Raw genomic sequence first — 20,881 nt, 5'->3', positions numbered from 1 at the left:
TTTACATTACAGCATTTGTTTTTATTAAATACACACAAAACCAACTAATTATACAAGCATTAATGAGAGTAGCACTCTCTGTTGCTGTGAGAAATACAGCCATGCTTTCTCAACTTACCATCACTATGTTTGATTTAGAGTCTCGTTTTGAACACAAGATAATTCATTTCAAAAATACATACAAAAGTACTCATGTCATCCAATTTTCTTCAGAGCAATTTTGGATAGGGATGCCGTGGGCAGCTAATTTAAAGTATATTTTTGCAAATAACAAAACAATAAATAAGCTTTAGGGAGCTTTAGGAAACATCTCATGAATGTGGATGTGATTTTTGTTCTAACAACGTTTTGCCCGTTTTTCTGTGCAGATCTGAGCGAAATGTTTTGGCGTCATACACCCACACGGTGTCTATGCCTTCCCCCTCAGTGCTTTCAGGGACCCATGTGGGAAAGGGGAAGCGGCAGGCGACCACCTTGGCTGAACTTGGCAGCTCATTTGCCAGCTTGACCTCTAGCTGATCCATCTGCAGTCATGGGAAAAAAAAAACCCCAACACAAAACATATTAGGGATTTTGAATACTAAATACAAGCAACATCTTATTTTACTTGTACAGCAATTTCACCCAGCAAGATTTTATCCCAGAGTTACAAACTCACCATTTGAGGAACTCCAAAAATAACAACATTGGAATACTGAGCAAAGCTAGCCTGTCAAAAAGGACAAAGAAACATTTGGGGTTTAGAGAGTAGAATTACATAGTTTTACCGTTTATTTGTCACACTAAACGAACACTCGTACGCGCTCCACTAATCAGGAGCCACCAACCTTCCACAAATCCGAGATGTGAAAGGACGTGGAGCGGTAGACGCCTTCTCTCCAGGCTTTGTAGCGAGAATACCAAACCAACCAAGGGTTCAGCTCCAAACCAGAAGCCTGAAATCCACACTTTGCTGCTGCTATCACCTGCAAAAAAAAAGAGAGAGAGGAGACAGCAAAGTTAGAAGTGAGCTAATTTTATTGCTTTAATAAGTCATAGTAGAAAATGGAATAAAGCCATTGTGTGACATAAGTGGACTTTTCAGCTGCTGTTGGCTTCCCGCAGGACAGAATGTAGCAATACTGAAGATAATTAAGGACAGCCATTCAATTTTTTTGTTTTAATTTCCTAAAAGGGGAGAAACCATTTTCTGGCAGGATGACAGACTTCATTATGTGAGATGGTCATATTCTGCAGATTGACATACTTTATTCATGAATTAAATAACTTACTGGTGAGGCTTCGAATTCTGAAAACAAATGAAGTAGGCTGTCGGTTTCCACCTGTCTGCAATTTTATTCTTTAACAGACTTGACGAAATTAACAGCAGCTAACTAACCGAAAAAATAAAAACATACCAGACCAAGTTAAATTGCTTGAATTGGCTATTTAGTCAACAAACAGGGGATAAATTAAAAAGTACTTTGTCTGATCAAAGTCTTCTGTTAAGTTTTTCCAACTCAGGAAAACTTCCTAGGTGTGCTACAGTAATGGATATTGAAATAAAATCAAATGATCAGAGTAAGCTATTATTTAGCATTCTGGGCTGCTATGCTGGCAATATATTTGGTGACACATGTTGCCTAATGCAGGGTAAAAAGGTATTAGAAGGTAAACGGGTGAAAATTACAAGTAAGTTGTTTTAATTCCAAAAACAGCAGACACCATTCAAAAATGTTTTTTTTATCAATAAAAATGAGCAGTTGAGACAGATAAATCAGATTTTAGTTCATTTGTTTACTAAGCGCATGTATGTATTTCTCACTGAATTCACCAATATTACTGTATATTTTCTCAATGTAGTGCAGTTGCAGTTCAAATACATTAAGATTACACACATCTAATTCAATTCAAAACTACCTTATTAATTCCAAAGAGAAATAAATTTAAAAAAATTCAGTCCATAAACACATTAAACAGCATGTAATCAGGAAAGTTGTAATTTCTCCATTTTCTGTTAGATTTAAATAAAAAACGTTGTCACCATCAAAAAAAACCTAGAATAGATTTCTGTGGGTTTACAACTTAAGGTTAAAGTTTTTAGAATATCATTTGTTCATTTTTTGCTTCAGGAGGCAAAAATGATCAGATTATATGGATATAACCCACAATTAATTTACTCTCAGGATCTTAACATGTTTACTTTGAAAAAGAATGGTGACAATCTCTTTCACTGTTTAAAATTGAGAAAATATCAGAATAAACTGACTATAACAAGTCCAAATGGATTTCTAATGGTTCCCCCAGTTGGTAGAGAATTCATGGGAAATTGCATGGTGACTGTTTCAGACAAAAGTAAATAAATAAATAACCTATTTTGTATATATGTATAGAGACAGACAGATAGATACAGACAGATGGTAGGGCCAATCTGCACTTACTATCCTTCCATCTCCGCTTCCGATGTCCACCAGAGTTCCCGTTCTGGTCCGCAGCACCCTGAGAACGTTCTCCACCTGAGCCGTGGTGGCTGGAACAAACGGGAGGCAGACTCTTCTGAGGGCAGGGGCAACAAACGGAGCGGCCACCGCGTAAAGAGCGACCAGCGACCCTCCAACAACCCCGGTGACGACCAGCCCGAGTCGACTTCTTCTCCGTCTGCCCTCGCTGACAGCTCCGCTGCCCTGTCCAGTGTCCAGAACCAGTTCATGTTGTGACATGATGCTACCTCCCCCAAGCTAAAAGTCAGCTAGCGTTAGCTAACCTCCAAACAGAGAAGTTTTTACTAAAATGTTAGTAGATATTTAAAAATTCCACTACGTAAAAATCCAAAAGTAGATATTTATCAACCATCGGCCACTTTTAATGTCCTTCTACAACCGATAAGAACTGAATTAAATCTAGTTTATTTTTTCTTGGGGATTTGTTTAGGCTCTGATTGGAAGCTGAGTGGTACATGACTGCCACCTGCTGGTGTGGAATAGGTTTCGCAATTGTTAAGCCTTTTAATTTCATTCTTCCACTGACATCAATTTTTGTTGGTTAATTTTATGATTCCACTACAATATGACCCTTCCATAAACTACTTTTTAAAATAACTTTTTCTCTTGAAAAACATAATGCTTCAAAGTTCAAACGTCCTTCAGATGTATGAAGTATTTGCACAAAAAGTCCAGTTCTCTTTCTCACATCTAAGTGTACGACTATTCACAATCACACTTTTCCAATCACATTAATTCCATTACAAATGCACACACACGTCTTCATATATATATATATATATTTTTTTTAAATATTTGAAGTGAATTATATCATTTTCCTTCAACTTCATGATTCAGCACTAATTTCCGTTCATCACATTGAATCCCATTGAAAAACGTTTATTGTTGTAATAAAATGTTGGAATGTTTAAGTGGTAGAAATTCAAGGACATAAAACATACTTTCACAATTAAAAGGAGTGTGAAATTAAAAGAACAATGACATGCTAGCTTTCAGGAAAAAAACAAACAAACATTTAATCAAATCCATTAACAATTGGGTGAAAACATATATGGTACAGTATCTAGCACTCAATAAAACATTTGTTTTTGCTTTGGTGGTGGAAAAATGTCAATTCATTTACTTCTTCATAAAATAATAAATAGGACAGTATATACCTATCCATTAGATAAACAGGGCAGAAATGCAGGAACAAAAGAGGGAACTGGGATCCAGTAGAACTTCTGACCCAACTTTGTTGCAGTTTACTTTCTTCCCTTTTTATGTCATTTGTGCCATAAGCAGCGTGGTATTTAAAACCGAACTTAATTCTTTGGCTTGAGGGAACATATATTAAAACTATCTTTAAACGCTCTTTCTGTTCGCTGAATGTCAAACATGGACGTTAGGAAGACACACTCAAAGGAATCTACTAAGTTTTAAAAACTCCAGGACTTTCAGCCCCCATTGAGAAGAAAAAGGGCCAATAAGTCCCAAACTACTTTCCCCTGCGAACATCTCTCGTCGATTTCAACGCAAACTAATTGCAGATGACCCGATTTTTTAACTTGCAATAAATTAGAAGTCGTTAGATAGCGTACGGTCCAACCCCGGGGTGCTGTGGTGGATGTGGTGGTGGTGCATGTGGTGCTGGCTGGTGGTGGGGCCGACGTCCATCATCAAATCATCCTCCTCGTCCTCCGCCCTGTACGCCTCCGCCCCGTCCTGCGAGTAGCTGTGTTTCATCACCAGGATGCTCCTCCGACACGCCGGCGTGTTGTGGTGAGAGAGGTGCGGAGACATCTGCGTCGCCAGCCTCGGCGACATCGGGGGTACGGCGGCCCCTCCGTCGGGCGCGATGGTGGCGTCCCTCAGGCTGAGGTTGCTGCGGCTGCCGTGGATGCTTCCCTGGTGCGAGCCGCAGTGGTGGTCGCGGATGCACTTGCTCTCCGAGCGCCTGAGTTTGTGGAACTTGTCGAAGTCGTCCGCCAGGGCGGCGTCGGTGAGGTCGCCAGAAGGGGCGCGGCGCAGGGTGCAGAGCTCGTAGTGTGGCGGGTCAAAACCAGGGTGGAGCAGGGCTGGGTCAAAGTCATCTCTTAGGATGCAAAATGAAAATAACAAGAAAACGTTTAGGATAGGTACAGTCCGGGTCGGATTAGGAAGAAAGTGGGCTCCTGGTGTTTCCTTTACGTATTCAAATTCAGGGGCGCAGCCAGGAATCTTGGGCCCCCTGACAAAAAATTAAATTGGCCCCCTCACGCAGCTGCTGTTACAGTTGTCTGAGTCTATCTGACCCAACAAAAGCGTCACAATTTTAAAACCTTGCTTTCTTTGGTCCAATACTGATAACTAGCACAATATTTACTGCTCATGAATTTTACATGCAACAGTCCACATACAGTGTGCAAGTAGGTTGCTTAAATTTTTTCTGTTAGTTTTAGATTACTGAAACGTCTCTCCCCATGAGCAACAGTCATAGGCAAGATGCAAAATATACATGAAGCAATCCAGACTTCTCAAAAAATGCTATGTAGTTGCATTTTATTCAAGCTGCAGTATATAACTTTAATAAAAAATATGTTTTCTCCATATTTGTTAAAGCTGCCAGCATGTCGTGACAGTTTGTTATGAGACAGATAATCTGTGAAAACCATCAATCTCCTCCCTGAGCTGCTGTTACTGGCTAAAGTAATGCAACATTCCGACCAAAACAACCAATCAGAACCAGGAGGAGGGTCTTAGGGCTGTCAATCAACTTCATTCACTCACTGCTAAATGTGCTAATGGTGGAGAAACAACATATCATTACAGGAAAATTGTTTATTTTCCTGTAATATAGCATAGTAGCTATGCTAACTATGCTAAATGGTTGATCATCTCACCCACCTCTCTTGGAGAAAAACTGGGTTATAAATTGACACTCTTGCCTTTTTCTCTCTCTCCCTATTTTTTTTTTTTAAAAACCTGACTTTATAATATTTCTTAGTAGCATAGAAACAGCCACAGTCGTTCTTCTTTTCCACTGTCTACTGCTGAACACAGTGAGGAGCTCCAAGCAGGAACGAACCATTTCATGCAGGTCCAGGGGGGTTCAGGGCAAATATGGATGTGTGTTTTTTGGTCTGGGAGTGGGAACATTTAATTTTTACTGCTAAAAACAATCTTCGAAAATAAAATATCATTAATTTTATAATTGACAGGGCCCCAATTTTTTTTTTCAATTTTTAGGAACAAAAAATAAATAAATAAATTGTAGAGGGCCCCCTGTCGGTCAGGGGCCCTTAGAATTGTCATAACCTTTCCCCACTAGACAGCACCCCTGTTCAAATTACAGTAGATTGATAGTCGGATTACAGATTAGTAGGTACAATTTGATAAATGACGCCTGGAAGATGAATCCATGTTGTTCTTAAAAACATTGCACCACAACTAAGTAATTTTAAAAAGCTAATATAGTTTGAATTAATAAATTAAAAAACGTCCATCAATATTAAAACACCCTGTCTAATTTTGGCCTGTGAGCTTTATATTAACAACAAAGTTGCATTTGCAAAACATGTGTTCATTAAAAAAAATGGTGGAGCTGAAATTCAGATTTTTATTTTGTAAAAACCTCCACTTCCCTGAATAAAAAAAAGAAGAGAGACCCTTGTTCCACATCAAAACGAAAAGAACTCATTCCTTATTCTTTAGTTCCACTTGGTTTGGGAAGACTTGGAAGTCTGTAATTCAGCCATTTTGTATGCTAAAATAAAAAAAATAATAATTTTGACTCCATTGGGGAAAAAAATTATAACAGAAAAATGTTTCTGTCGACACGTATTACCATTCACCTCAATTTCCAGATCGTTTAATACGATCTGAAAACATCTATGACTCATCATCATGCTTGGTTGGATCAAAGTCGGAGCAAATCCCTGGTGGTAAAATGCGGTTTCCTTTTGTCGCCGTCAATCTGTTAATACTTTTCTTGGCTTCAAGAGATGCGCAGATGTAATTTAAGCAATGTCATCTTGCATTTAAATATGTTAATAAAAAGTACCCTGAGAGAAGCTGAGACACTGATGAATCGTGATTAATTCATGTCCTCAAGTCACCAAATAAAGTTTTCATGAAGGTTTGGAGCTGAGAGTTTCATACGTGTCTGCAGTGAGCCTGGCTTCACACGTTTCGTTTGCTTGTTTACAACCAAACAAAGACGTGACAGGAACAGTGAAAGTAAAACTTGACACCATAGCAAGTGAGTATCCAACCATTGTAGTCATGTAGGAGGACTTGGAGATATTTTTACTCAAATAAAAGTAAAAAGTAACGGTGCAAGAAATTACTCAAGTGGTAAAAAGTCTACTCAAGTACTGAGTAACTGATCAAATTATTAATCTTTTGTTGTTGAAAAATGGCATCATCAGATGGATCAAATATGAAGTTAAGTGGAAATTTTGGTATTTTAAGGTCCAAGGTGACAATATTTCATATAAGAGACAAAATATAACAAAATAAATCAAATCAAAAAATGTCCACATCAGCTACTTTCAATATGAAAACCTTAGGTAACTTGAACAAAAGTGTGTGTTTGTTTGTGGTGAATTTTCTGTTTAAAACATGTTTGTTTTTCCATTCAGTGGGTAGAAAATCCAGAAATTTTACTCAAGTAAGAGTAGAAATACGTCATAATAAAATTATTCTACTAAAAGTAAAAAGTACAGCACAGTAAAAATACTCCTAAAAGTACAATTTTCCCCAAAAAAACTTACTCCAGCAAATGTAATTCAGTAAATGTGACTAGTTACTACCCACCTCTGGCAAGTATTAGCTTGTAACTTCCACATTACAGTAAGCTATTAGTGGTAAACACCTTGGTAGCAAATCGCACCGCACGGGGTTTTCATCCCTCACCTGCGGATGACGTACTTCTTGCGAGGTTGCTTGATTTGAATGATGACGGAAATGATGAGCAGGATGACGACCAGGCCGCACGTGATTCCGATGATTGTGAGGTTGGTGTTGTCCAGCGTGTCCAGGATACTGGCTTTTCTCTTCTCTGTAAGTGGACAAAAACCACGGCTCAGCAGACGGAAACCAAAAAAAAGAAAGAAAGAAAGAAAGAAAGAAAGACGTTGCAAGTTCAAACCATCAGCGTACCCTTGCAGCGATTCTCGTCCCAGGGGTAAACACAGTTCTGCACGCCGTTGCAGACGAGGGTGTGGTTGATGCACATGTTGCTGTGGCAGAAGAAGGTGTCTCCTTCACATGGAGCTAAGACGAAAGACGATTGATATGCAGAGGTCAAAGTTTAAGGCAAACTATTTAAGTAGACTATTTCAGGGATTCACTCTGTTATTTTTCACCATTACAGATCTTTAAAAAAAAAAAAAACATCACTGCGTACAAACATGTTCATATGAAAGCTTCATATAAAAGCTCGCTTTTTTGAGAACTTTGAGCTGATTGTTTATTATTTGTTATTTTACTGAGTTTAGAGCAGGTTCTTATGAAAGGATGAACACATGCACTGCAAAACATTTGAGACACATTTGGTTGCGTCTACTATATTCTGCTCTTTAAGTCAAATAATACTTGGGAGTTTTTGATTTTCAACCTAAATGTGTGGGTTTGCGAAAGATAAACTTGCAGCGGTACGTTGTGTGAACTTTTTGTTCATTTTGTCAAACCTCCAAGAGTTGAATAAACAAGGGTTCTTAGGTTAGCACTTAAAAAAAGAAACTGAAAGAAGAAAAAGACAGGAGTGGGAACTAATTCCCAGTGCGCTTAGCGACATATTTTTGTATCCTGTGTGGCACCGTGAGTGAAACAGAAGTGCGTTACATAGATCTGTCTTAGAGCGCACATTTTCATGCAGCTGTCAGTTTGCAAAGCTTGGGAATAATGTCCTGTTCACAGTAAATATTTTTGAACAGAACTCATTGTGATGTTTAAATTCATTATGATATCAGAAACTCTGTTCATGCAACGTAAAACAAGAATTTAAATTATTCTATAGTTAATCAAGTCATTTTAACTTGAAATTGTGAGTGAAAATAATACAGAAATGTTTGCTCTTTAACTAGATGAGGGCAGTTTCTTTCTTGCATATAGTAAAATAACGACATGGTTAAAACTCACAATTCAAGATGAATTAAAAAAAAACTTTAATTTCTGAGTTAAACCCAAACCAGTTTTCTTGTCCACCTGTTGCATTCTCAAGGCAGCAGGTGGACATTTATTTTCAAGTTAAGACACCTTCAAATGTTTCGCAGTGTACAGCACTGTCAAAAAGTGAACAAGAAAGAAGCCCTCTTATAGTCCCTGTGATTGGTTGAACCGGACTTTTGGCATCATACTAGCATAAGATCACAAAAACTACTGATAAGAGGAAATTGCTATAATATTGCCCACATTGATCAACTACCGTAATGTCTTCTTGAAGAGAGACATGATCAAGCTTAAGCAAGAAAAGACCATAAAAATGTTATCAAAAGATTTTGGTTTTTTGAACGTGGTCCAAAATGAGCCCCATACTGACTAGTGGGACCAATTTATTGACTTCAACAAACACACATCGTGTCAAAGAACACATGCCTGTTATTTTTTTTATTCATCAAAGAAGCAAATTGAACGCAAAATGTAGCTGTACCACACGCAAATGCATTTTTCCCTCGTGCACGTATTGACTTTCACTCACGTTCATGGAAAGTGGTAAAGAGGATCTTGAATCTGCTCTTCCTGCTGCCTTCATCTGCCCAGAGCCTCACCACGCCCACAGAGGTCACCAGCATGACGTCGTTGGCCACCGTGGAGCAAAACTTGTTCTTCAGGTGTTCCACTCCGCTGCTCCCGTCATAGATGGCGACGAAGTTGCGCTTGCACTCGTTTGAGTTGTGCATTTCGTACTCTAAAAAACGCATGTAGATCTTGCGGGGAGGGGAATTGGGCGAAAGGCAAACCAACAAGCTGAAACTCTCCAAAGCACGCACAACAAAAGCCCAACACACAGACTGAGCTCCGAGGATATAAATCCAACTGGGGAGGAAACACGCACGCCTCCTAATTGCACGTGTGGTCGATGGGAAACCAACATATCTATAACTGTCAATTCGCCAATATTCTTTTGCCTATGTTTTATTTTTTTAAGGCAAAAACTATATTTTTTGGTGGCCCAGCATTCAGATGAAGGTAAAAAAAAGGAGCACTTCTAAGACTGTGGCATGGAACAATCTTTTGAACTGTAATTATTGCATGTCAGACATCACAGTCCACCCACAGTAAAAATGTTGAATACCTGTTTACGCCCTTGTAAAGACAAATATCATTAATCAGTTTCAAAAGACACTTGGTACATTTATTTGTAACTTATTTGTATTTATTTGTAATATATATTATTGCATGGTATAATAACGCCCATTTGGTAACACTTTATTTGAGGGGGTGTGAATAACACTGACATGACACACATAAACATGAAGGAGTCTTCCTGATTGTAAGCAACTGTTGTCATGATGTGTCATTCGGTAAATAACGACACTATTAATGCAAAGTTGCACTAAAAGTTGCATTAAAAGTCGATAGAAAGTGAAAATGTTGTATTATTTGGTCAATAATGACCCTTTTAATGCAAAGTTATATTAAAATTTGCATTAAACGTCCATTAAAAGTGTCAACTTTGCATTAAAAGTGTCATTATTCACCGAACGACACTTCACAACAACAGTCATAAACATTCATGAAGACTCCTTCATGTTCACGACAGATATTAAGCAGGGGCACAACTACATATTTTTGATGCGAACATCTCACAGGGAGGGGGCGCCTAATCAGTGCTGTTCCTCTGTTATTGATCAGTTCATACACAAACAGCTAAGTACATAAAATGCTGACTATAAGAAAAAAATGTCCCCTCATCGTTTTTGCGCCCCCTCTAGTGCAGCGCCCCTATGCGTAGCATACGCTGCATAGCCACCTTTTTTTGCGCCACTGATGTTAAGTCAGTCTTATGCACACACTTTCAAATAAAGTGTTACCAAACATCTTCTTTTTTTTCTATCCTATTATTACTTTTACAATGAATGAACATACTCTGGAGCGTGCCTACCTTTGCTCTTGGTGGAGCTCTGATGTACCACCTGCAGTCCACTGCTTCAGTCAGCTGTGCCTTTCCCTCTTTGGCTATCTGTGTGGATTCCACGAAGCCCTCTGGACCACTCAGCTCAAAATCACAAGCTATGTCAAAAAAAGAAATTTGTAATAACATCTTTGTTTACTGATCTGAAAGCTCTCAGTATGTCGGGATTTAAGTCTTCATACACCAACATAGAGCTATTATAGATGGTAGTGTTTTTATGTTGGTGCATGTGGAATCGTCTGCGCCTAACCAGATCGAAATTTGCAAAAAAAGAAAAGAAAAAAGAGGTAAGCAGAAAACCGCAGCTGCACAAACACTAAATGGCAAATTTATCTGACGCTTTTAAACGGGGACAAACTACACAAAACTGTGTTGACCCACTTGACAAAAACAAGCAAAAAAAAAAAAATGTAACAAAGAAAAATTCTCCAATCCGAAAAAAGAATGGCCGAACAAAAAGCAAATCAACAAGTTTCATTATATGTTAGATTATCTTTATCTTGTTTTAATCCAGTTTAATCGGAAAGCTTCTAACAGATTTTCTCTTCAAGCTAAAAAAAAAAAAAGAAAAGCATGAAATTTCTCAACATGAGCACTTCATCCCAAGTCTCACTAATCCGTTAAATCATACAAACTGATTGATGCCATGGTAAAATAACACAAAGTTTGCTATGTAGTAAAAATTTAGAGGACAATGATGCTGCACGTCAAAAGGTGGGTTTGTCCTCAAAGCCACATGTCACTGCTCATCTGACAAGGCGCTTGAAAAGTAAGCGGCTGAATAGCAAATAGTAGCAAAAGAACAAAAAAATCGAATCAACCCAGATCTTTATCTCCTATGAAGCTGAGTAATAAAAATACTCCAGAGTCAGAAAGTTGGATTTTGTTTGTATTCGCCTGGATGGTAAAATGAATACTCACCTGGTAGAGCCGACAATTCTCCAATTCCTTCAAACTCGGGATCTGAAATTGAGAGCAATAATTGAGGGGGGAAAAAATTGTATACACGTGAAGAATCCAGATATTCTTTAAAACCTTGAACCGCTGTTACAGCCTTATAAATCTCTCTAAATGTTTGTATGAGACACAGGATACTTCTGGATTTATTTATGTCTATCTATGTTTAATTTACTTGTTGTCCTTTTTACTTTTCATTTCTCTTGCATGGAGAACATCTGGCTTTTATGCAAGCGATGCACTGCCTGTGATAGTGTGGGATGTGGGGGTGCCTGGGAGCCATGATTTTGTTCGGCCCCTCACCGCAAGTCAAGAGTGGTAAAACAAAATGTGGTCGACAAAATAGAAAACAACTGATTACCCCCCCAAAAAGTTGAGTGAACAAAAATGCTGTTTCTCTTTCAATGAGGCAATAATCTAAAGCCCTTTTCGTCTGTTGGATCTTTCCAATTTTATTTAAAAAAAAAAAAAAAAATCATGCAGTCAAAACAAAACAAACAAACAAAAAAAGTGGAAGGAAAAAAAACGACAATTTTTTGCATTTTTAATTTTAATTTAATGAAATCTAATCTGCCAGGAGATTAGATTAGGCAGTTTTGACAAACTTAAAACTACTTGCAGGTCATTTTCAAGTTTTATCTTGCAAAAAGTAAAACAACGCGTTTCCTTAGCAACAGCCATACTGCTAACCGTGACTCTCTGTGGAAAAGAGCTAACAAACAAATAAAAAAAAAACGAGAATGGGGGGGAAAAAAGATCAGTTTATAGTTCAACAATGCAGAGGGAAAATATAGTAGCTGTTGCTTCTACAAAACATTCACTCAGGGGTAAGGCCGCACTTTTCAGATTTTTATTCATAGAAAATTGTAACTGTCACTTGACCTTTTCGATTCAGTTCAGTTTATCTAGCTATCTGTATTCTATATATTTCATTTCTCTTCAAGTTATGCGCTGCTCTGTACATTGTAACTGCAATAACAGATTTCATTGTGCAGTCAACTCAAGAAATGTATATCATCTGTTGTTTAGCGCTGTGTAAAGCAGTAAATTGAGATTGAAACAAAATCACTGACCAAAGATTAAAAAGCAAAAAGGAAAAAAAAAAAAGAAGCAAAAACAGTAATACTCCAGGCATATTGAAAGGCATATGAAACACACAGCTGGCCGGAGCTTTAATACTGACGCTGCGGCACAGTTCTGCTGGCCTCATTTAAACACTCACAAACCCTGATGCTCTTTGTAAAAAAAAAAGAAAATCACACAAAGAGAACACATATTGTGTCCTGAACACTCTGTGCTTTAAAAAATCTCAACAGACCAGCTTGGTCGAGGATAGATTAGGCTCCAGTGGTTTCTACCAACCTGGTGATAAAAATCACTGGTACTTGTGGCTTCTCTTATGAAATACTTTATTTGAAAAGAAAAAAAAGAAAGAAAGAAAAAACATCTCTTATGTTGATGTAAGAGACTGTGTGCTGTAACAGAACTGTTTAGAAAAAGGAGAATGATTTTTCACATCTATATATTTTTTTGCCACCTAAAACGCAAAACCCCCCAAAAACCCAGAGTTTATAAAGGTAACGTGGTGGACTGAGAGGTTTAAAACAGCCACGACTCTCATTAATCCTCTCTGTTTCTTAACCTTTCTCCTCCAGGCCAGGCCAGATTATTCACATTTATTCCTGCGAGTCTATGTGTGTGAATGTGTGAGTGGGTGTGGGAGTGGGCGTGTGTGCGCATCTATGTGAGACGCAACAATTTATCCTCAGAGGATTTATGCCAAAAAGAAGAGCAAAACTGTAAGGCTGAAATAAAAACAAGAGGCATGACGTTTAGTAGAATTCGTCCTTATGTAGGTTTACAAAAATAAAAATAAAGATGGAGAATGTAAGAGTAGATGTTTTTTAAAAAAGTATACACAAGAATGCAAAGTGTTAAAAATAGGAAATAATATTTAAAAAGACACCATTTTTCGACATATGTCCAAAGGCATGGGTTGAGGGTAAAAAAGGCAGAGAAGATGTTTAATAACTGATGATAAAAGAAAACCTGCACAAACCCTGACTATAGATCAGCAAAAAGAGTGAACAAATTCTGAAAGAGGGCCAGTGATCAACCCTGATAATGCTGACTGACTGACTGACTGACTGACTGACTGACTGACTGACTGACGGATGGATGGATAAAACTATTTTTCATGGATATCGGGGAAAATCTCCCTGATTTAAATAGTTTTTTTAAAGCTTCTGTTCTCAGTGTGGAAAATCCTAGTTCAGGTTTGATCAGCTCTGGGCTTTGGGCCCCATCAGGAGCAGTGGTTCTGCTCAACGTAGCAGCTGGAAAGATGGAACTTAGAAGGTGAGAAATACTAAAACACACACAAACACACACACAGAATAATGCAGCTGGGATAGAATATTGAGATGCCCTTTTTTTCAAAGTGTCTCATATGACACATGAAAACACATCAGAACAAAAAAAAAAACTATGGTGATGATATCATGGTAACGCTTATCAATCGTTTGTAAGGGCTTAGCTTTGACCACATTCCTACCACATCTTCAGCACAACTTCATCGTGACCATGACACATTATTCACAAACATTTTACACTGCTTGCACTCTTCACAAAAATACTTTAAAGAATACTCTCAGCCGGTGAACAAACAACTTAAACACTTGATTTCATTTTGGTTGACAAACTGATATGAAGCACGCAGGCCTGTGGCCAAATTTTCTCCTGCCTCATGAGATGGCCGGAATTAGGGATCAGATTAACTTTTGACTTGAACAATTAATTACATGTGATGTAGATGCACAAAAACCAGTCTTTCCTTCTCCCCCACAACCCAAAAACAAAAAAAAAAGAAACAAAATGTCCTCTCAAAGGAACAAATCATCTCAGGGAATTCCTAACATGTATTTATTAATTTTCAAAATATGCAAGAGTCACCAAAATGATAGCGATCTTTTAAAAATATATATATATTCAACTCTTCTCCATGACACGTATAACCAAATTCTTCAGGACCGACTGAGGGAGGCTCTAGCTGTAGTAATCCCTTGAAGGAACAAAAACAGTAGCAGAGACATTTTAATGCTTAAAAACAGTCTAAAAAAAAAGATAAGTCTGGTGGATGGACAGAGGGATGCGGATTAATCTCTGCCCCTTGTCGGTGTAGGTGGCCCATAAACTCTGTGGTTAATAAAGCCTCTGCCTCGGACACCCTTAAGCTGCTACCGCGGCTCAGCGCTGACAAGCCGCATTCCCTGAAGACAAGCTTTCATTAACTTGTGTGTGTGTGTGTGTGTGTACGTGGCAGACGGACAGAACAAGAGCCTCTGTGTGTGTGTGTGTGTGTGTGTGTGTGTGTGCGTGTGTGTGTGTGTGTGTATGCCTGTGCTGCCCTGCTCTTGTCAGCTGCAGCTGCTGTGCCTGCACAACAAAACGGAGAGCACAACATCCTACAGGCAGGACCGTTTATATTCTTGTCGATTACGATTTCCACAGCTAAAATAACTTCAAAGAGTCAAAATAATGTTCTAAAGGTGTGTATTTTTGAAGTAATTGTGCATTATCTAGGTGAGGAGGGGAAAATGGCAGATGGGTGCAGACAAATTCGAAGGAGGCTTTAATCGGACTCCAGTTCATCTGCCTACAAAGTCCGGTTCGTTTGGGGTTGGTGCAGTTCTGGCGCAGTTCCAATGCTACTTGCAAATGTAAGCAGACCAGAGACCAGTCCAATTGCTGGGTTTCAGATGACGTAGCACCGACGTCACCCAATGCAGATGGAGGCCTGGAAGTAAATGCAGCCCATTTATTTCTTTAGACACTTTAGACATTAAAATGCTGTTCCAACCATTCTAATAGAGAGAAAGATAAACGTGATTTTCGTGTTTAGAAGGTAATTGGTCACAAGGGGGTTAAATTTTAAAAACTTACTGGAAAAAAAAGAGGAGAAAAGTGGATCAAAAATCTACAGCTAAAATCAGGAGGGTTGCCAGAGTTATAAATTGTATGTTTAGATATTTTATTGGACAGTCACTTAGAAAGACAAGCATTCGTATGTAAGGTAAGATATATTATTTTTAGGCTCTAGAGTGGTTGTCCTCGGAGTGCTAATGTTGCTAGCAGCTAACTCAGTGCCGAGTCCCGGACAGAAAATATAATGTTTATTCAGTGGGACTTTCATGCCAAAAGAATAAATAAAAATGCTAAATGAACTAAATATAACCTGCCCAGCCATACAGTCACAGTGAGCTGTGACTGTTCCCCCACATGCTTCCTGTCTGGACACAAACTATATTCATAGTTTCTGTAGATCGCTGCTAATGGTTGACCTACATTGGACCTGAATCCAACGCCCTACAACGACTCAACATTAACGACAACTCCAGTATAAATTTGGGTTTACAGAAGCTAAATAAATGATTTACCATGAGATCCAAGCTCATAGAAATAACATGGGTTAGTTTGTTGTTAGCGATAGCATTGTTATCATAGACTAATTACTTAAAATAACACAATTCACTACTCACCCGGCAGAAACAAGTTGACAGCCATTTAATGCTTCTTTTGATCTTAAATGGTTGATCCAAAATGAAACTAAATAATTGTATTCTCCAGGCTTTTGAAAACTTTCTTCTGGCTCGTGGTATAATATGAGGTCTGCAGCTCCAGATAGTTAGTTATGTAGATCTCCTCGATGCGGGTAAATCCTCAAGGTTATAAGATAAGTCTTTTTTACAGAGTTAATACGGATCCTATCCTAAATATACGGGTATTTTTTTCAAGAAGCCTCATCTGTTTCAGCCTATTTAGGGCATTAGCGTACTGGTTGTGGTCAATTTTGCTTTGTTTTGAACCGGAGAAATCCCCTTCCGGCCCTCCATCTGAATTTTGTACGTCATCCGGGTCGTGTCTGAAACCCAGCAATAGCAGGAGGTGGACACAAGGCATTCTGGGTAATTTCAATCAAAACAAATGCTCCTGACTGACGCTAGCGGAGAAAAAATGGCTCATAGTCTTTTGCCAAAGACAAAAGAGAAATTCTACAACCGCTTAAATCTGATGCCGCTCCCCATATACATATATGTATATGTAATATATATTTAAATTTTCTTAAGTTGTGTCACCTTCAGAGGTTTTCATGTCGTTTTCTCCAGTAGTTATTGCTGCAGCGCCACCCAAAGGCTTTTCCCAAAGGTTTTGGTTTGTTTGTTTATTTGTTGACACTTGAATCACACCAGCTGAAAATTTAGTAAAATGTCGCAAATTTGGTGCCTAATCAAACTGAGTCTACCGAACTACAAGGTGTGAAAACACCCTAAATCGCCTGTTCGCAACTGGATATTGAGAAGCTTTAAAATTGATCTTAATGCTCTCTAGCTAGTCTGACCGGAGAGGAACTACTGCAAATATGGCAGACATAACTCACAAGACTTAAAGTAGCATTTTCAGTATAAGTGATTCTACATTGTAACACTCAGGGATCTGAATACAAATGCACAACACAATCAATTCCTCCCATTTCACAGTGGTGTATTGCTTCGAGAGTTGGTCTATGCAACAAAACACAATAGAATACGATTGATATTGGGGCTTTAAGGTCACTATACTCTAACAATGGGTGACTGTGCCCAAACCTACGCTAGTCGATCCTTGTCACAGCTCAACACTACGACATAACAAGCTCACATTGCGAGAGGGCAACCTCAAAACATCTCCAGCTCTTGCTCACCTTGCGTGAAGTTATAGCGGGCTGAAAACCCGATGGCCTCCAGTTCGCCGTCGGCTACAAACTTGATGTAGAGGTACCGCCCGCTAGAGCGGACATAGGCAGGACTCTCCTGCCCGCAGTAGCGGCCGATGATCGGAGAGAACCCGAAGGGCCCGTCGCGGATTTCGATGTGGTCAAATCGGCACTCCCAGGACGGCTCAATGGAGTATTTCTCGTCGAAGAACAGGTCGATGCACTGTCGAGGCGAGGCTGCAGCAGAGGGACCGTTTAAAGAGTGGGAGGGAAGATCTGCAGCAGGATGGGACAGTCGTTGTGTCTCACCTTCTATGATGTAGATGCATTCCCTCTCAGGTGGGTATTTCTCAGGGTAGTTTGGAGAGGTGAAGCACCCTCCACTGGGCTCCTTCACCCATGTTCCACACTGTCCAGCAGGGGTCACACCTGAGTTGTTTTTCACTAACAAAAAAAAATAAGAATTAGGTTGTTTTTGTTTTTTTATCGAATTGGGTTTTGTCGTTTTTTGTCGTGTTTACTTTTATTTTAGTTTTGATTTGTTTAAAAATTCTAATTTACAACAAAAAAGACAGATTGCTAAAATCTCAGTTGGTGCTGTGAGATTCTCGTGGATTTCCTCGAGAGTACATATCTACGGTCTTTTTTAAAGGTATTTAAACTTATTCAAGGCAAAAAAAAAATGTAAAAGATCATCTAAGTGATTACTCCTACAAGGTAATAAAACGTAACTTCGGTCAGAGAGCTCTTGAGAGCCGTTGCAAGACTGACTGCTGTCGGAGATTCATCCTGCACCACATCATCACAATTCACAATGACTCTTTCAACATACTTGGATGATACGACAACATTTCATTTCCCTTTAGGATGAAGTATTTTTCAATTTGAACTGAACAGGATTAAAACCACAACCTTTTTAAATCCCTTTAGGCCCCCTGACTTACAACACCAGCCCTACATTGGGGGTATTTCATTGAATTATCCGAATTTAAAAAAAGTAGAAAAACATTCTTCTTCAAGGAAGTGCTTCTAACATGAGCATTAATAGAGAAATCATTTCTTTGAATGAGGCAAAATGAGGCATCAAACGTATTGCATCAAACTGTAATAACTTGCATACTTGTACTAAGTTATACCTTGAGCTTTTTTCGTGTTTGCTGTTGAACCACACAGCTCAGGTGGAATGAGGCTCGCTGCTATCGCTGGGGAGCCAGAAGAGAGAGAAAGAAGGAGAAACGAGAGAAGCAGGGGGGAAACAGGAAGTGAGCAGCAGTTGATGAGTCTTCGCAGATGGTTTGCACTTGATTTTTTTTTTCTGTCAGAGGTTATATGTTCTCATTCAGCGAACTCACCGATGGGCAGCAGAAGTTTGTGCGCCATGACAGAGTCCCGAAGATGCGCAGATGTGTCTCACATGGCTCCATGAAACTGCTGCGCAGCGCGGGCGCGTCGCCTCTCGTCGGTCTCTGCGCGATGCAACATACCGTTGCGCCTTTCAGCTTACCATGCATAATATGCGCCAAAGCAGCAGACAGCGGACACTTGTCCATCCATCCATCCATCCACCCACCCGGCCAGCCCTCCCTTTTTCTCCCGGCAGCTTTAAGGATTAACTTTTCTGACACAAACCTTCACTTTTTACCCTCCTTCTTCTGTGCCGCCACCTCTGCAGGCCGTTTTACTGCGCTTCAAACATATACACACAAAAAAGGTGTTTTATTTAGCATATCCGCGTTTTGTTGCACATTTCTTCATGTTATGAATTTTGCAGTTCTTTACTTTATTCATTTTTTTCCCCACGTCACGTAAGAATGTGCGATTCTTACATTCTTTTGACATCTAGCAATCAAATCGGACATTAGGACCCACGTTTATATTTTCATACCGAATTATAAAGAAGTATTGCCAGAAAATTGTATTCATATTAAATAAGACAAATACAACATTTTATTAATTATTATTATTATTTAAAAGTTCTGGTCGTTGGTTTGATTGTTGGGGGGGATGGATGGTTAAAGGATAGCTATAGGGGACTGAATAAGTTTTGAGAAAAGAAACAATAAAACATTTTTTTCCTGGAAATTTTACATATATAATCTGTGCTTTTGGATATTTGTAGAATAACTGAGACCGGATTTGACAGTTCTATGTTGTGCGTGTTCACTGTTGTCTCATTGTAACGTGACCCCCCAGTGCTATAAAACATTCAAAATGTGATTTTTGTTGCGTTTATACAAATAAAATACATGATTCGCAAATCATACATTGTTCTTTAAAAAAAAAAAAAAAACATATTTTGAGTTTGAGCTTTAACATAAATTTTTAATTGTTACTGCAGACCCTTAAAAAACACGGACTTGGCACCAAATCATAAGTTGCCTAATTGAAGTTTAGCAACTTAAGCCAGCACCACGTGGGGGCGCTGGTGTCCACTGAAATACAACCAAGCAGCAGGAAGCATGCGGGATTGTGCTGCTAGGTCAGAAAGCCTTAAGAAGTCATCTTGAGACCCGTTTTGAGGTTTGCTGTTGTCATTTTAATGGTCAGTCAGAAGCTTGACAAGTGACAAATATGAACCTACACGACTTTACTTTCTTCTGAGTCTTGTGACAGTCTGTCTGAGCAGCCCAGGATCAGAAGATGGTTAATATTTGACATTGACCAAGGCTGGATGTATGTTCATGTTTCGTCATGACTAAGTTGGAGTTCCTACTGTTAAACAGACAGTTTAATTTTTTAACAAGTACACTATTTGCTGGTACAGTGCATATACTTCTGGTCAATATTTTAACCTAAATTCTAAATGATTGATAAATGATTTCAACTGGAAGTCAAGGCCTGACATGTTTTTGCTCCAAGTAAAGTAAATAATGTATTCTGCGTGGTTTTTGAAGAGTTCCTCTGTAGCCAGAAGGTGGCAGCAGAGTCCAGAAAAAAGATGCAATTGATTACATGCTAATAGTATCTATCTGTCTGTCTGTCTGTCTGTCTACACCTATATGAGTATATGATACATATATGCACAATTGCACACACACACTACACACACACACACACACACACACTACACACACACACACACACACACACACTATATATATATATAGGCTATTGTCTAATTTACTTTGAATATACTTTTATGGTGTATGGCACAAATAATGAACTATAATTGGCTAATATAACTAGCTAGCTAAATGACTAACTCACTCACACACTCTATGTCTCTCTAATTGTTTTTGAATGAGAGGTTGCCAAACTTTTATGTTATTTTCACCTCTTGCACCCTCTTACAGCTCTTGTTTTTCCTACTCCAACCCAAGTGTTGATTTTGTCTACCTGTCAAAACTAAAAGCCTTGAACCAGCAGAGCTTGCCGTATGAAAAAGGCATCATTCACTTACTCTCACCACGTCACTTCTGGTGGGAACCTGTTCTTCCTTAAATAGATAAACCGTGACTCTCAGACTGCTCGCCATCGGTCTCTGTGTGTGTGTGTGTGTGTGTGTGCGTGTGTGTGTGTGCGTGTGTGTGTGTGTGTGTGTGTGTGTGTGTGTGTGCGTGCGTGTGTGTGTCAGTGTGTGTGCGTGTGAGTGGG

At 38.9% G+C, this 20,881-nt stretch overlaps 2 protein-coding genes across 2 annotated transcripts; both read right to left on the bottom strand.

Annotated features, from left to right (window-relative positions):
• Positions 1 to 5: 5 nt before the first annotated feature.
• On the bottom strand, positions 6 to 2,929 carry LOC102219859 (protein FAM173B-like). Its single transcript, XM_005814099.3, has 4 exons — positions 2,421 to 2,929; positions 828 to 965; positions 659 to 709; positions 6 to 524 (listed from the first exon to the last, which is right to left on the bottom strand). The coding sequence occupies exons 1-4, from the start codon at positions 2,697 to 2,699 to the stop codon at positions 312 to 314; spliced, it is 681 nt and encodes a 226-aa protein (XP_005814156.3). The 5' UTR covers positions 2,700 to 2,929; the 3' UTR covers positions 6 to 311.
• Positions 2,930 to 3,356: 427 nt separating this feature from the next.
• LOC102219608 (neuropilin and tolloid-like protein 1) lies at positions 3,357 to 18,761 on the bottom strand. The gene is made up of 10 exons (XM_023335047.1): positions 18,640 to 18,761; positions 18,424 to 18,489; positions 17,597 to 17,731; positions 17,276 to 17,524; positions 11,500 to 11,541; positions 10,549 to 10,676; positions 9,142 to 9,370; positions 7,602 to 7,715; positions 7,356 to 7,500; positions 3,357 to 4,554 (listed from the first exon to the last, which is right to left on the bottom strand). The coding sequence occupies exons 1-10, from the start codon at positions 18,665 to 18,667 to the stop codon at positions 4,038 to 4,040; spliced, it is 1,653 nt and encodes a 550-aa protein (XP_023190815.1). The 5' UTR covers positions 18,668 to 18,761; the 3' UTR covers positions 3,357 to 4,037.
• Between the last annotated feature and the right edge of the window lie 2,120 nt (positions 18,762 to 20,881).

This window comes from Xiphophorus maculatus, chromosome 6 (assembly GCF_002775205.1).
Source record: "Xiphophorus maculatus strain JP 163 A chromosome 6, X_maculatus-5.0-male, whole genome shotgun sequence".
Lineage (NCBI taxonomy): Eukaryota > Metazoa > Chordata > Actinopteri > Cyprinodontiformes > Poeciliidae > Xiphophorus > Xiphophorus maculatus.
Note: the sequence above shows the minus strand (reverse complement) of the source record. Positions and strands in the feature narration are given on the sequence as shown.